Below are 16,320 nucleotides of genomic sequence, written 5' to 3'. Positions count from 1 at the left end.
CAGCCCTTGCTGCCTTGCTGAGCACAGTGCTCCTCAGAAGATAACGTAACATGGCCTGCAGTGGAGCTGCCTGAAGTCTGGGGCACAGATCATAGCTCATGCAAAGAGATCCTTAAAGCCTATGTGGATGGTGTAGTTACATGTTTGATAGGAGAATAATTGCTCACCACCACCACCCATTCATTCTGCTTATAATCTGGGGTTTAACTGAGTTACGATGTGCCATTTCTCCATTCAGGATAGTTTGTCATGCACATGCACAGCCTTTCTGCTGCTTTTGATGATACCTCATTTATCTTTAGCTAGTAGCCCACTTGGCTTCTGATCTAAATTCGTACAAGCTAGTCCATCATAATAGAAGCCACACTTGGTTTCTGGCTTTTATTTGTATTTTTAAATATTGTATTGCCTGGGCCCATTCTCTGCTTTCAAATCCAAACGATGTATCTAAACTTTGCTTATGATCTGTACGCTGCAAAAACATTGCAGTTGCAGCATCTTGCCAAAATCAAACTGTCACTAGAAGAAGAAAAGGATACAATTTTCTCTTCCATTTCTGGCAGGTTGTGTAACATCAATAATCTCTGCTGGGTATTATGCTCTCCATAAGAGGCTTTTGCGATTGATTAAACACCTTAGCTTTGTTTTGGTGTTTAATCAATTGCAGCAGCCGTTTATAGCTTGGTATATTACAAAGGAGAAGAGATTATCACTGAATTATTCCAAAAAGCAATAATGTGGTGGAGTTGTCTCTAATGTTGGTGTTTTCTTTATTCTAATGGTGGCTCAAGCTATTACCAGCATTCTCACTGCTATTTTCTTCTGTTGTCTCCAGAGAATGTTTAATAAGGTCAACCACTCACAGAGCTGCATTAACACAGAGAACTTGCATAAATATTGGGGATTATCTAGTCTAGTGGTGAGAACATCAGTAAAGAAGCCTTTTCCTCCCCAAATTCATGTTCTACCTCCTGTGACATGTTGAGATCATTATTCTTCCCTTTCCATGGGTTCAACTGCAAGTGAAAAATGCTGCCTTAGTTGCAAAGCAGATTTTCCAGTTTGCAACCAATCTGATGGTGATGATGACATCAGTATATGTCAACTGTGAAATGGAATGGGCAAAACTATGCTCACAGATAATACGAGATGATACTGAGGCAAAGTTAGGTACAGAGGACAGGAGAGCACCCTATAGGTAACATTTCATCCTTACACAGAGCCAGTTCAGGGTGCTTTCTTCTGTGCTTATGTGGAGAAGATAATTTGAGCCAACTGTGAAAGTGTGCCATGTTGGAGTATGAAGGTCAGGCACTCTTTCATTTTCTTAAAGCGCCTCATACATTTAGAAATGTTCATAGAAATTTCATTTTATTAGGTAGTTGGTAACCTTGCCGTAAAGATGCTAGGACAGCTGAGTGCATTTAAAGACTGAGCCTGGTAAAGGATTTAACATTTCTGTTCTACACAGTCTGTTAAAAATGGTAGCACTCTTACCTAAAAGGTAACATTATAGGTCACTGTACATTTCTGCAGGACTCAATGCCTTAACAGAGACTCTGTATATCATAACAGGGTAGAAATTGCATCCATCATATATTTTCTCCCAATGTGCTGAGTCAGGAGAAAGGGAGACAAAAGCAATTGGAATTGAGAGGTGGGTAAGATGATGTTGTTCTGTATCCTTTGTCATCTTGTCCCAGGCATAGGAGATAAGTTGGGAGAAGTTGCTTCGCAACGTAGACCTTGAAATTCAAGGCTTTGCTATAGTTGCCCTGTACCAAGGCTGACTAGTCTTTCATGACCCTTTTACCAAGAGCTTCCGGGGACACTGAGACATAAACGCTTGGTGTTAATTCTGACACAGGTTTCAGTGGCAGAGTAACCGGACCTATACCTACATTGAGAGCAATTAATGCTTCTGTGAGAAGGTGCTGATGGCTCTAACCATTCAAAAGACATTTGCTTTCCTCTGCTAACAGACTTTCCTCCCCTTTTCTTGACATTACCAAATGCATTTTATTTTATTTTTTTGTCTTTCAGGTATAACCCAACTTGCAGCTATACCATGTGCCAGCCATTAGGAACTGGGCCCTTTCCCCTGCCCCATGTACCTTTTTTTTTTGTCTGAGAGTTTCACAAACACTAATGCACACTTCAAATGCAGGCGATATTTTGACCAACAAATTGTTTAGCACTTTATCCAGGAAAAACCGGTAGGCCACAGTCATGAAACTTCGAGAGGATGGCTGCTGGCTTCCTGTGGCAGAGCTGGTCGATGTTCCACCCCCTTCCCTCCTTTGCTCTAACCATTTTGTCTGTCTATCTCGTCTTGTATTTAGTTTTCAAAGCAATGCCATGAGGGGTCTCCTTCCTTCCTTTCTTTCTTTTTTCTGTTTTCTTTTTTTTTAGTGCCTAAAAGGGAACAATATATTTTTAAGACAAACAAATAAGCATGCTAAATTGGAAGATTATTATAAAAACTGCCTGTAACTTGAGAATGTCAAGCTAAGGACCATTTGTCTCTGTCTTCCGATTACTTTGGTTTCTAGAAAAGTTCCTTAAAATAGTTTAAAATATCATTTTGTGTATTATAAGAAGAATGCAGTTATGGTGTTAAAAATAGATTACATTTTTTTTGTGGAAAGTTGAAAATTATTTTTTTTTGTTTTATTATCCAAAGATAAAAAGTATAGAATGTAAACATATGAAAATGTATTGCTTCCCTTTGAAAGTTAATCCTATTCCACATTTTCATTAATGTTGGCTCATCTTCTTAATTTTTGTTTCTTTGGTTTGCAATTTTTTGCATGAATATGCCAAATAGCAATAAACTGTTATTTGTGGGCGGGAGGAGTTGATGTGCAAGACTCTTCTTTTTCAGATCCAGTAATAAAGTCTTTTTAAGTTTTTTTTTTTTAAGATACAGTATTTTTCAGTTCTTAAACAACAGCAAAAATCTTTGTCAATGAATTGTAATATGATTTTCTAGCCATCAGTAAGTGGCAACCATTCAATGAAAGTTAATGTCCTGTAAGAATTTCATTGTCTGCTGTTACTAGGTCACCCCAGGACAGTAGCAGAAGTGCTGAGAAGCTGGAGTTGGAATTATCAAATCTCACAGCGGACGTCCTGGAATTACTGCTGGAATTTGTTTATACAGGTTCCTTAGTAATAGATTCTGCCAACGCCAAGATTCTTCTGGAAGCTGCCAGCAAGTTCCAGTTCCATACGTTCTGCAAAGTCTGTGTGTCTTTTCTGGGTAAGTCTTCATGCTATTCTTTCTGGTTTGCTTCTGAAGCTCAGGACTTGCTATCTCTGTAGTAGCTTTCCTATAAAATCCATTATTAAATACTATTTGTAACACACCAGATCCCCATTTATTTGTAGTTGAACTTCAAGTGCAGTTTAGTCTTGCTAAAATCAGTAGGTGGCTTGCTTGAGGACCAGTTAAATGTTAACATGTACCCAGGGCTGAGTTGGATTCACAGTCTGTTGAAATATAGAAAAAGCACAGAATATGATGCTGGACATAGAATTTGGTCTCTGAAGGATCCTTGGCTCATATGTGGAAGAAAATGCAATCTTCTTGTCTTTGCTAGTGTTCTAGAAAGTTTATGGCTGGTGCCTGATGAAATTCCAGCATCCAGAATGACTTCCTGAATGAGATTCCCAGTTGTCCAAGTGTGGCGTTTAAGAGTCAAGCATAGCTCCTTATGCTACCCTAATGACTAGAAGGAGCAGACTATATTATGTTTTTAAAATGGCAGAATAAATTGAGTTTAATTTACATAATTTATACAGATCACATAACTTACCTTGGTTCAAAGTTTCTGTTTATTTTCTGTGAGGCTTTTCATTTTTCATCATCCCCTCTGGCCTTGCTTATACCCTTGAAGACAGTAAATAGTTGGGACCTGGGTATAAGAGGACAATTCGTTAACTAGCTCCAGGAAGGTTTCTGTAGCCAATTGTCACACAGGAGCTGTTTCTTTAATACTTAAGAATCACAGCCTCCATGTACCTCTTCAGACGTCTCATAGCTAGCTAATCATGCTTCTGTAGGGCTCTGCAGTCTCAGCCTGATTGTGGTAAGAAGGGAAACTTCTTAAAACTCATGAAAGGCTTTCTACGCTTGAGAGCTTAGATGTTCAGCAAATGTGGCCCTTGAAAAGAATTAAGGCCCTAGATCTGTCCTTTGAAATGGCTTCAAATAAGAAAAGAGGGAACCAGGAATCACTGGTTCAGACAATGAATTCCTTTACCTCAGCTTGGAATTGGATTTGGTTTTAAACCCAGTTCTAAAATAGAAATCTCAATTGCACCACAATGACATCACTGAGAACAAAACTGGGTCCAAGTGCTTCTCTCTTTTGGCATCATTAATTACAAAGCATTTCCCATTCCTTTTCCTGATACTTCAGCATCATAGCAAGAGGGACAGTGAGTTGCTCAAGCTGTCTCTGCAACATGAGCTAGTGTGTAATGCCTTTGGGGTTAATGCAAATGTTTCATTTCTGTCGTGAGCGCAAAACCAGGAAGGCAAAGGCATTTATGCTCCTTGCTTCTCTTCCATCTGTCTCATCCAAATTGCACACATCTCTTCTGAAGCAGGGCATCACATGGCATTTGCTATACTGGTGCAGATTTTCTTTAATAGCTGCCCTCCAGTGTGTTTTAAATTAATAGATTTTATGGCTTTTATAATTATCCACAGATATATCCATGCACATTATCTCTAAAGATTCAGCTACTATAACAAAATACATTTATTTCCACTAAATCAATGCGAGATTTTCCTTTTCCAATACTTAATATTTGAATTCAGTGAACCGTGTTATGGTTATGCAATTGGGAAAGTTGGCTGTAAGTTTCATTATATATGAGGAACTAGAGGTTTGTATTCTCATTTAGAGAATTCATAAAGTATAATTGCTTATTTTTATTTATAGCTCTTTCTGGATTGAGCTTCAGAGATAGTGGAATATTTGCCATATGAAAAGTTTGGGGAAAACATTTTAGTTGGCCTCATTTTTCATTTTTGCATTCCATAAGCCTAGTATCTCATAACTCAGAAGCCCTATTTCCAGTGTTTTTAAGGGCCACCAATGAAAAAATGGTTTGTTCCTCTTAGTATATCACAGAAGCCCAGATATCTTTTTTTTCCATTCTCCCTTGGATGGTTTTAATGACCTAAAAATTCTATTTAATGGACAAAACAGGTATTTCTTTTGTATGACTTTGTGAGGCCTTTAATCATTGTCTTTATTTTGCAAGGATAAACTTTTTAAACAAGAAGTTAGACCTGTGATTTTCTAAATAATCTGCCCTTCCATGGTAACTTGGAATATAAATGCCATGAAAAGTAGCAGCTCAGGGTTGATGGAAGGCAAGAAGTAACCTAATCTGAATAGTACTTGCTGCAGGGTGCACTAATAGGTAATCAGTGTTCCACCATTAAATTTGAGAACACTTTACAAAGTGGTATTGCTGATTGTGGGCCAGGGTAGATATAAAGCTCCTCACCTCTTAATACTTGAAACCTCATTATATCATCTTACAAACACTTGGACTGGTGCAGAAACATTGGTCCCAATTCCTTGGCCCTATATAAACAGATTGTGAGTGGGTTTGGACTTCAGGCTAAGCCTCTTTGAAAATAAGGTTGGCTACCATAGGTTGGTTGTTCTCTCGCTTACCCAACAGAACATCAGATGCTTTGCATCTTTCCATGGCTTGTCTCCTCCCTCAGTCCTCCTGCCAACTCCCAGGATATATCCCAGGTGCTTTTGCAGCAGAACGCTTCCTCAGTCCCAGCCTTTCTGCAAGTGGTGTGCTAAGATTGCTGGCTACCAGACAAAATGTTCCTTACTTCAAATTGCCAAATGGAATGAATTTTCAGTAACACTTATGAATGCAGTAACACCTTTCAGACTTAAAAAAAAATCAGAGTGATGTGCAAGAACACAAGAGAGTCTGTCCACTATTTGGCCCAGCATATCCCTTTCTTTTCTTTGTCAAATTTGTTCTTTCCTTCCTTAGACGTTTGCTAGCAAGCACTTTTTAAAAAGTAATGTGTCGCATACTACCAGTTTCACCTGCCCCCAGCAACTTTCAGCTTCCCACTCCCATTTCATGTTTGACACTTCCCTCCCCATGTCTCCATGTGTTATATATAGCTACCATACATATATACATATGGGTTACAAAGCAGTGAGGAGAATCTGTAAAGATAGGCAAATTTCAGGTCAGCCAAATGAGCAGCATCGGTAAATATACACAAATTTCAAAGCAGCACATTGAATGGGTTCATTAATTTATGCAATAAGATATATGCAAATTATATAGTAGAACAGTAAGGTGAAATTACACAGGTGAAAGGAAATTGCACATATTTCATAGCCATGGATTTTCAAATGTGTGCAAGACTGAACAGAAAAAAAGCCAAAAACACTTTTGGGACTCTCTGATGCCCTTCTCAGTTTTTAGGAACATAGGATGGAAGTCACTGAGAAGGGAAGAGGGAGCATGAAGGCGGTACTGTCAAGCTTGCAGGGAGTGAGAGGAATTTTGCTGCTGTCCCCAAGCATCTCTCTATCTGTTTCCAGCAATCAGTAATGAAGTCATTCTTCAAACATAACAAAGGTCACCATGAAAACAACCCAACAAGCGATGGGTTCTCAGAGTGGCTTAACTGTGAAAAATAAGCCATAGTGCAGAAACTGCACCCAGTTCAGACATCATGACAACCTACTAGGAGCGATCATGGATGGTTGTCGCAGGTAAACTAGGTCTGTGAGGGAGCTGTGTGGAATCTCCTCCCAGTCTATTTCTAGGTGCACAAATTCCCCTCACCCATCTTTTCCATGGTTAGGCATTGTACCATTAGAGGTTGCTCCCATTCATACTAACAAGGCCCTCTCTCGATAAGCTTCCTGGTTTCAAAATCTTGTTTGTTTTCAAAATCTGCTCATTGTTGAGGATTAACGATAATTAACAGTGTTAAAGTAAAGCTTAACATGTGAAAGGATGTGGGATGGATTTTTATGCTAAAATAAGAGGGACTAAGAGAAGGGGGTTTTGTTATTCTTTGGTTAATGGTTAAGAAATGTGGAGTATCACATCTGCACCAGTCCTTTAAAATACAGCAAGAGGAGACCATGAGAAGTCAGTCTAATAATATAAGAGTCATAAAAGTTTTAACTTTGTTTCTGCAATTCTTTCAACATTCTCTTGGCAAATAGGGAGGACTAGCAAGTTAGAATAGCAAGAAGAATAAAATAGAAGAATGGCAAGTTATTGTTTCCTTAATGTGCCTGATATTCCATCTGAAGACCTTTTTCTGGGTTCACAGCTGTTTGACCATTCTTACAGAAGAGCAGTACTTCACAAACTGAATGTATTTTGCTACTGTGACAGCAGAGAAAACAACCAATTCATGAACAACTGTTTCTAGTTTAACTTATGCACCTGTCTCTTCATTTTGAGATTTTCTGTCTTGAATCTTAATCAAATATTCTTTTATTAGTGTTGTCAAATAAGAATATCAAAGTCACCACACTCTTTTAAGCATTTTCCTAGTTCTTTATTTCAGAATTAAGCATTTTGCCTGGCTAAACATTTTGGCCACAGACACAACAGGTCTTTTTTAAAGATCTTTTGGCATTATCTGGGGACTGCTGCATGTACACAATTGATATAGCACTAACATAAGTGCCTTCTAGTGCAGTACTAATACCGTAAGTTGGCACAATGGATTTTTCCAAGGTAAACCCTGCACAGGAATGGCTCCACTGGAAGAATGGTGAGGAAGCTGTTACAGTTGTATTGTAGTGAACTTTCCCATTATCCAAAAGCTAGGATAGTTTTTGGAGCCATACCAAGACCCTCAGGCCTTCAGCTTGTAAGGAACAGCACCAGATACTTGCCTTGAAGCTGCTTTCTTCAAGTATATTCCTTAAATAAGAACACCTTTTGGCTACGAGAACTGAAGCTGTTCTCTTTAATGAAGTAGTTTGCCCTGTCATCTCCCAGGAAGTGGGGTAGAGCTTTTGTGTACTGACAGTGTCTTGAAACAGTAGGCAAGAGGAACTATGGGAAATGCATAGCATGAGGTAAGCTCTTTTGTTCTTGGCTTGGGGATGAGAATGGATGTGTTACTCACCCGAGCAACTTCTGAGGTCCACAGAGCATCCGCTGGCCAGTTCAAGGCACCGATATGACTGCAAATAAGGGAATGCAAGCTTGCTTTTGCTTGTTTACATTTTGCTTCCATATTTTATCATTGTTTCAAATAAACCATTTATCATCTTTGACAAGGTGATTTCATTTCTTCCTAGGTATCCTCAAATCTAAAGTAGCATACTTTGGCTGGACCAGGCCCCTAGGGATTGACACCCCCATCAGGGGCCTAGTGGAATGCGTGTCGTTGCTGTTTTTTTGATTACCTGTCACCTGAGTAAGAACTGTAGGAAAACTGGCCAGGCTTCCACAAAGGGGTATCATTGACAAACTCTAGCATTAGGTGTTAATAGTTGTTACAGAGCAAAGTCAGTTCACCTGGCTTAGCTGCATGTTTTGGCAAGCTCTGATAGATTCCTACACTTAAAAATCAAGATATGTTTCTGCCACAAAAGTGGATTTCCCCAGCTGGCCTTTCACGTACTCTGCCTCTTCCAGTCTTGTAAGATGGGAACTAGTGTATCTTCTAATTGGGTGCTGGTAGATACTTAGTTCCTAGTTCTGAAGGATCTTCTCCATTAGAGGATGGGTCTCTAGTATCTTAAGGACATGGGTCAGACTCAGATGTTCTTCGTATCCCTTTGGAGAGTCTAAGCCTGTAGTGTTTCTTTTCCTGTTAGGATGACACACTTGGGGCTTATGGAAGTTGCCTGCCTGCTATACCCAGAAATGGCTTTGTGAGGACTTAAGCTCTTCATAACTTCCTTTGGCTAACATTTAAACATTCAAAATAACATCTTTTTCTCTTATGGAACTTGATGTGAGCCAAATTCCTAATAACAAGCCTGCTTTTTAAACACTCTTCATGAATTCGAAAACTTTGCACCGCAGGCATTTTTACTTTATTTTATTTATTTAGGACTTGTGTATACCGTTTTGTAGCCACTTGGCTCTCTAGATGGGTTTACATAATAAAAAACCAAAAATGTAAAACATTGTAAATAACACAGTTAAACACAATTTAGACAATTAAAACCACAATATCAAAGATAGATAACATCCTAGCAGGCATATGCTAGGGTTACATGAATGGTTTTATATGAGGAATTAAAGCACACAAACCCCAGTGTCCAAAAGACAGAAAAAATAATGAATTATTTAGAACGCTTTGGGGTTGGAGGTTTTAACTTTTTAAATTGGTGAGCAGCTGCTGGTTCAGGAGAAAATCTTTATTAGCTTTTGGTTTTTCACTGGCATTGAAATCGTACTTCTAACCACCAGTTATCTTACCCAAGCCTTTCACTTTTAACCATAATAGCCATATGAGCCGGTAGATCATACTTTTGAAAAATGCAATCTGGGATTGTCAGAAGGCTGAATTCTGCACCAGATACCTACTTCTACATCTTTTCTGTACTTGAATCACCACAAATACAGAGCCTGTATTTTTATCTGCTCAATATAAGTAAAAATCATTTCCTCCTTTCGTTTATTCCCACATCTACTGGATGCATCTGCCTACTCTTTATAACCTAAGTATCTAAAAAGTGGTCTGCTAATTTCATATGTGGACTACTATTTTTCTAGCATACTTGTTTCCTGAAAGTTCACTTGTTCACCCAGATCTTTTCCAGTCCCTCATTAATTGCAGTTAACTTATATGTTGCTCCATCTTACTGCTCTTGCTATTGATTTGTATTGTTATTGAAGTTGGATTTGTTTTAGTAGTGTATTTTAAATGTGGTTTGAATGGTAACTACAGCTGAATTTTTAAATAATGTGTTTAAATGTGGTTTTTAATATTTAGATGTGAACTCCTTCAAGTTCATTACATTAAGTTTTATGAAGTTGTATGCATTAATAAATAACTAAGAGAGATATCCTATGACCCCTAATCATTAGAAAGTCATAGGATGCTTGGGACTTCCAGACCCAAGATCAGAGACAGAATTCAGACCTCAAAGCTGGGGTTTAGTTCTCCCAGGCTCTTCTCCAAGGCTGGAAATTTGATCAGAGAGAGAGACAAAGGGAACAGGGAGGAGACTGATGCCACCATGAGACAAGGTATCAGGCTTGCACTCTAGCTTTCCTCCCTGTGCCCTGAACTGCCCAGAGAGTGGGCATTGGCCACTGAGCTCCAACATGGAGATCCCCTCCATCACTCCCTAGCTCTGCTCTGGATGCTGATAACCTCAGGGGCTTCTGAGGATCAAGGGCACAGCCAACAGTATTGTGCCATAAATATTAATAAATGTTTGGAGGAGCTTGCAGTCATTAATTCACATCACTGTATGCAAGATGGGATCCTTTCTACCCAAGCCCTGTTTTGTATTTTAGCTTACCGTATGTTCTAAGGCAGGAAACAAAGTGAGGCTGAGCTGTGTCCACAAGCAGTCAGCTTGGTAAAGTACAACAGCATGGCTCCAGTAAGTGACCTATGACACATGACAGAGCTGCCATTTTTTAATTTCTTCTCTCTCCCCCCCTCCCTCATTATGCTTCTACCTTCTCTTTTAGAAAAACAGTTGACTGCCAGCAACTGCCTAGGTATATTAGCCATGGCTGAAGCAATGCAATGTAGTGAGTTATACAACATGGCAAAGGCCTACGCACTGCAGATTTTTCCAGAAGTTGCAAATCAAGAGGAGATTCTTAATATATCAAAGGACGACTTCATTTCCTACATGTCCAACGACAGCCTAAATACGAAAACAGAAGAGCTGGTTTATGAAACCGTGATAAAGTGGATTAAAAAAGATGCTGCAATCAGAGCTCAGGTAAGTGTGTAGTAGGCAGGACTTTCTGAAACCCTTAGTCTTTCTTCCATTTCCATAAATAATTCTTTAAAACAGAAGGTTTCCTTTAAAACAAAGGAAAGGGAAAGCAAAAGAAATAGCAAAGGAAAACAGACTATGCAGAAACTTTACTTAATTTTACCATCTGATCCCCATGTCTGATTAGAATTTAAAAGTTGACACTTGCTGTGTGTTATCTCACTAAAAATAGTTTGGTCTAAGATAGCTCTGTCTTGAAGGATTAGTATAGCATGATAATGCGCCTTCAAAAATGGAATATTGTCTTTCAAGAAATGATACACATTGAAGAAAGAAGCATGAATCATCAGTAAAGCTTTAGGCATTGATTGTTAGAAATGTGGCTTCCTTATAAGTTCACAATTCTGAGAGAATCTACACTATCTATGCTGGCTGTGTAGATGCCAGTAAATATTTATTGGGGCTGCCTTCTCTGGATAGTTACTCTGCTTGCAGTTGACCTTAACCAAGATAAGGATTCAGATAAGGGCTATAAATACTGTCTCATTTTGAGGACAGCGATAGTAAAATTTTGTCCTTGGGCAAAAAGAATTACAACAGTAGCACATAAATTTTCCAGTTGCCTCAGCTGATTAAGATTTGTAGTAGGCTAACTTCACACACTGTCAACCCGAGACGTAAGAACTGACTCAGTGATCAAGCAGTCGCCACATTTGTTCCTACTATCAGTTCAGCTCCTCAATGAAGCTTTGCAGTAATATTGTTACAGTGTTTTGTGATTACGCAAAAGAATAGATATGCTCATATAGACTGTTCCATGTACCTGTAATAGATCATCAGCTTTTATTCCTAGCTGAGTTGTAGCATTTCCCTTTTTAAAATGTAGTTTTCAAAGTATATCCCATGCTAACAGTTGTAAGAGCCTTTCCCTAAGCATAATAAAATAATCAGAAATGTAGAATTAGAAGGATCTTAGAGGTCATCTTTATCATTTAGCTTCTCTTTATGTTACAGTGCTTAATCATTCTTATTTCATTTACACAGACAAGTTATTACATTTTGTGTCACAGTTTATAAGTGATTTTCAGCATGAGGCGCATATTTAATACTTACAAGAAGCCTGTACAGATTGTGACACCATTAGTTTTAGCTTGATAAGAAAACAGAGATAGAGAGCATGCATGTACTATCCAGACTTTTGGTGAGACTTGTAGAGAGCCATGTGATGGAAAAGAATGGATGTCGATTAAATAAATTTAGTTAGGAATGGGGTGAAGAAATTTTAGAAGTAGGAGTCGGAAATTGACAGAATATGTCCCTCTGTTTTCATCACTGTATCTTTTCAGCAATTGTACTAAACTAGATAGGTGACAATGGACTCCATATATTTTACAGAATTAAACATAGAAAGATTCTTCTTGTGCACAGATAGGAAGAGGGGATATACTTGTTTCATCCCCTTCTGCATTCTTGTTGTTGCCCAGACCAACTTCGGTTGTCCACATGGATCATAGGACATCAGACCCCACTACTTCTGTCCCACTAGGACTTGTAATCTCAGCTGATATATTCCATGACCCAGAAGTTTCTTGTGTGCAATAGTCTGAAAGGTAGAGGAGAAAGCAGAAGGCTGCATTATTTAGGAAAGTACCTTAGAAGAATCCAGAGGCAATGGGAATTCTGGGATAATTACTAGGAACAGTGGTTTGAGAGAGATGCTATGAATGGGTTCATACCTAAGCAGCTACATGACTCAGGGACTATAACAACTCCAGCTGTTATGCTGTTATTTCCGAAGACAAAACTGCTGGTCAAGTACATGTGCAGTGCCAGTGGGTAGAGGTTGATTTGATACCAGCTAGGTTAATTTAGATGTAAACCAGAATATATGATGGAAATTAAGGAAGAATTATCTGAAGAGCTGGTAACCTATCTCACAACCATCCTGCATTGCATTCTAATACACACAGAAACTCTTTTGGATCCCTAGCTCACCTTGCACATATCCTTTCTACCTTCTTCCCTAATTGTCCTCTGCCTTCCCTTCACATGTTAAGCTTATAGAGTATAACCAGCATGGAATTAATGGAAATTTTATAACTGCCATTGTCTGAATAACCCTTAAATTGGCACCGTCCAAATGAAACACTATTTGAAATCCCATGGTCCCCAGAATATTTGTGTTTAATGTGCCATGTGATTTAGAAAACCTTTTTAATTTTTCATTTCAGACCTGGGGTTGACCAGAAAGGAAAGAAAGTTTTAATCCCTAATAATGTGATAATATTATAACCTAAGTATATCTCCCATTAAATCTTTTTAGAAAAATTGTTGGGCAAATACAAGATGACTCAGCCATTGCCACTGTAAAGCTTCTTTTTCTTTCTGTCTTTTGATTTCAGTTGTGTGTCTGTGTATGTGCATTTTCGTTTTTCTTTTTTTTTCTTTTTGCCTGCAAATTCACAAGCGGGAATTTCAGTATTTGTGCTATTTCATTGACAAAATGAATTTTTGTCAGTTGATCGTTGTCTGAATAGACAGTCTTCTTCAAGGACCTAGTCCTGTGAAATATTCACATATGTAAATCTCATATATCTCAGGTTGCACAGTATGTTGGAAATGAAAGAGGCAGTTATTCTTGGTGTTCCTTCCAGGGCCAGGATGGCATCAACATTTCAATGAGGATGGTGAGGCCTGGAAAACGAGGCCTGCAGACACAGAGATGGCAGAAGAGGAAGAGCTTATCTCAAGGTGTTCAGGCAGACTGTGGGAACTGGCAGAGTTTGGAGGTGCTGGGAGGGGCCATGCGAGACAAGCCAGAAGAGCCTGACCCAATCCTTGACCCAATGACATGGCACTGGGAGAGAAGGGAGAGTCAGCTAGAAGGCCTGTGTATATTTAGGAGGCTTGCCAGAGGCACATCCAGAAGGTTGTTTTTCAAACTGTCTGTCATTTGAAAAACAGAAGGGGGAATTCCAGCTCCAGATAAGCTAAAAATAATGAAAACTCAAAAAGCATGTGGGAGAAGCACAGCAGTGCAGCTCCTCTTCAGCTCATCTGAAGGATCTGTGCACCATTTTCTTCAATTCTCACTGAATCTCAGCTTGTCATGGCACTGTGATTTATAGCAAACTCTGGTTAGTTCAGAAATCTAACCTCAGAAGCAAAGGAGAGAGGTTGGCTTGTTTCAAAAATTACCAGAGGTAATTAAATAATTACTCCATCTTGCATGCCACAACAAGCTGAGCTTAGGTGAAGCAGAAAGTAAATGTCCTTTTTCCAACTGATTAGGAAGGGTTGAGGGGACAGCGCATGATCTGGGATGTTGACATCAGCAGTGTTTATTTTTAGTTCATCAAAATGTGATTTATAACAAACTCTGGTCAGTTAGATTAGTATGCATACCAAGCTAGCTAAGAACACCAAGAAAAAACTCCTTTTCACATAGGTGTACACTGTGGCTGACAGCCTTGTAGAGGCAATGTTATTTTTTCAAGAGTGCTGGCTTCATACAGCTTTTTGCTGAGCTGATTTCGTAAATAGGAGGTGGTTTTCATTCTCTCCCATCCCCTTGTTCACTGCCACTGTCATCTTTCCTAGTCTCCCTTTCATACTGTAGTGACTTTTTTCAGTGTGGCTCTCCATTCTCTCCTCCTCCTGAAGTGCCTTGTTAGTTTATGGTAGCATCTTTATTTGTTTTGCCCATGTGTGTCTAGTTTCATATGTTCCTTTTTCTTTTTGAGAAGCTTTTAATTTTTTTATATGTTTCTGCGGAAAGCAGTGTTTTGCAGTTTAAATTGCTGTTAAAATATGGGAAGTTGGTTGCTTTCACGTGCTACAGAAAAATCAGCTTTCAAGGGTGACTGCTCTAACTTTTCCCCCCATCACCTCTCTGTATCGTGCTGGTTTATAATAGGCTTCCTAGTCACGCAGATGCTTATTTTCTAAACATAGAAGCTGTTCCTTTTCAGATTGCTTCCATGAAAACCCTGCCTTTAAAATTTCATAATGGCATCTTTTCGTTCTAAAACTTAGGAAGAAATTGTTGATGGGGGTGTGTATAAAAGTTAAGCTCAACTGCCTTGAAGTAAGTGTGTGTGTGTGTGTGTGTGTGACATTTCCTTATGAGCAGGAAAGATGATACAAATTATAGCACTGATATTTGTCAGATGCATCTGTGCTCCTTCAGAACTCTGCATTCTTCAGATGGAGCTGACTACCATGCAGAATAACACAAACCTTTTCTCTCAATACCATGAAAGTCTCTGGTAAAACTTGTTTTACTGCAGAGATAAGAAACTTCTGGACCTCCAGATGTTTTAGACTTCAACTCTCAACGGCTCCAGTCAGCATGGATGGTGGAAATTGTAATCTATTTCTATCTGGAGGGCCATGTATTGCCATTGCTGCTGGTGCTATGAATGGGTACATTAGTTCTGTTCATTATCATAGAAAGGATAATTCAACCTTCTCTGACCAAGTCCTTCAGATGGCCCAGGCTCTGGAGCGCAACTCACAACAGGAGATGGGAAGGACAAAGGACCCTGTTTTTGAGGTGGTATATTATAAGACCATGACTCCAGTCACTGTACCATTCCTGGCTATCCTCATGGACATGATAAAGCAGGCATAGAAGTTCCTCTCCTCTGTGGTGTCCACACCAAGAAGGCTTGAGGAGATGTACAGAGTCCAAGAGCAGGATGTTCCTTTCCTGTTCCACCACCCCAGTACCAGCTCCATCATTGTGGAGTTGGTTCCAAGGAGCACCCCATGCCAATGGACAAGTAGGCCTGGTACCTAGACATGGTGGGGAGGCACTTGGCCACATTCGTCTTCAGGATGGCCAACAATGAGGCCACTATGGCCTGGTGTCAAATCTTCTTATGGGACAAGATTGGCACCCTGTGTAATGATCTTCCCCACAAACCCTGGGAGCGAGGAAAGGCCATCCAAACAGAGGTGCCTCATCTTGCACAGCAGGAGATACACTTGGCAAGACACCAAGCTCAATTCAGCACAAGGAGCATGGCAGGAGCAGTTGGCCTCCAGTGGGACATGTGGCCACTCATCAGGATTTCTCACAAAGCAGAAGCCTGCATCACAGATTTTGCCATTTGATGGTGAGGGCCTCCTCAGCATTCAGACTGACAAACTGATAGTGCAGAAATTCAGGGCCACTGTGTGCAAGATGGATCTGAATCAACTGTCGATGAGACCCTTCTCCACACTGCATAAGTAGAACCACTCCTCCTACCACCCAAGATCACAAACCCCCTGAGCACCAAGGCCTGTCCCACAATCCAGGTGAGGGAGTAGCATCCCTGGCAGGGATGCTGGTGCCCTGAAGACCTGTGTCACCCCTTGC

General features: G+C 39.7%; 1 protein-coding gene across 1 annotated transcript in view; it reads left to right on the top strand.

Annotated features, from left to right (window-relative positions):
• The window catches only part of KLHL29 (kelch like family member 29), a 434,198-nt gene that overhangs the window by 355,304 nt on the left and 62,574 nt on the right, over positions 1-16,320 (top strand). The window contains exons 7-8 of the mRNA XM_044445123.1: positions 3,063-3,262; positions 10,699-10,958. Of these exons, the coding sequence (XP_044301058.1) occupies positions 3,063-3,262; positions 10,699-10,958 (460 nt within the window). The remainder of the gene's footprint in view (positions 1-3,062; positions 3,263-10,698; positions 10,959-16,320) is intronic.

The sequence above is a fragment of the Varanus komodoensis genome, unplaced genomic scaffold (genome assembly GCF_004798865.1).
Source record: "Varanus komodoensis strain SLA01 unplaced genomic scaffold, ASM479886v1 scaffold47, whole genome shotgun sequence".
In the NCBI taxonomy this organism is placed as follows: domain Eukaryota; kingdom Metazoa; phylum Chordata; class Lepidosauria; order Squamata; family Varanidae; genus Varanus; species Varanus komodoensis.
The sequence above is the reverse complement of the archived record's forward strand: the minus strand, read 5'-3'. Positions and strand labels throughout refer to the sequence as shown.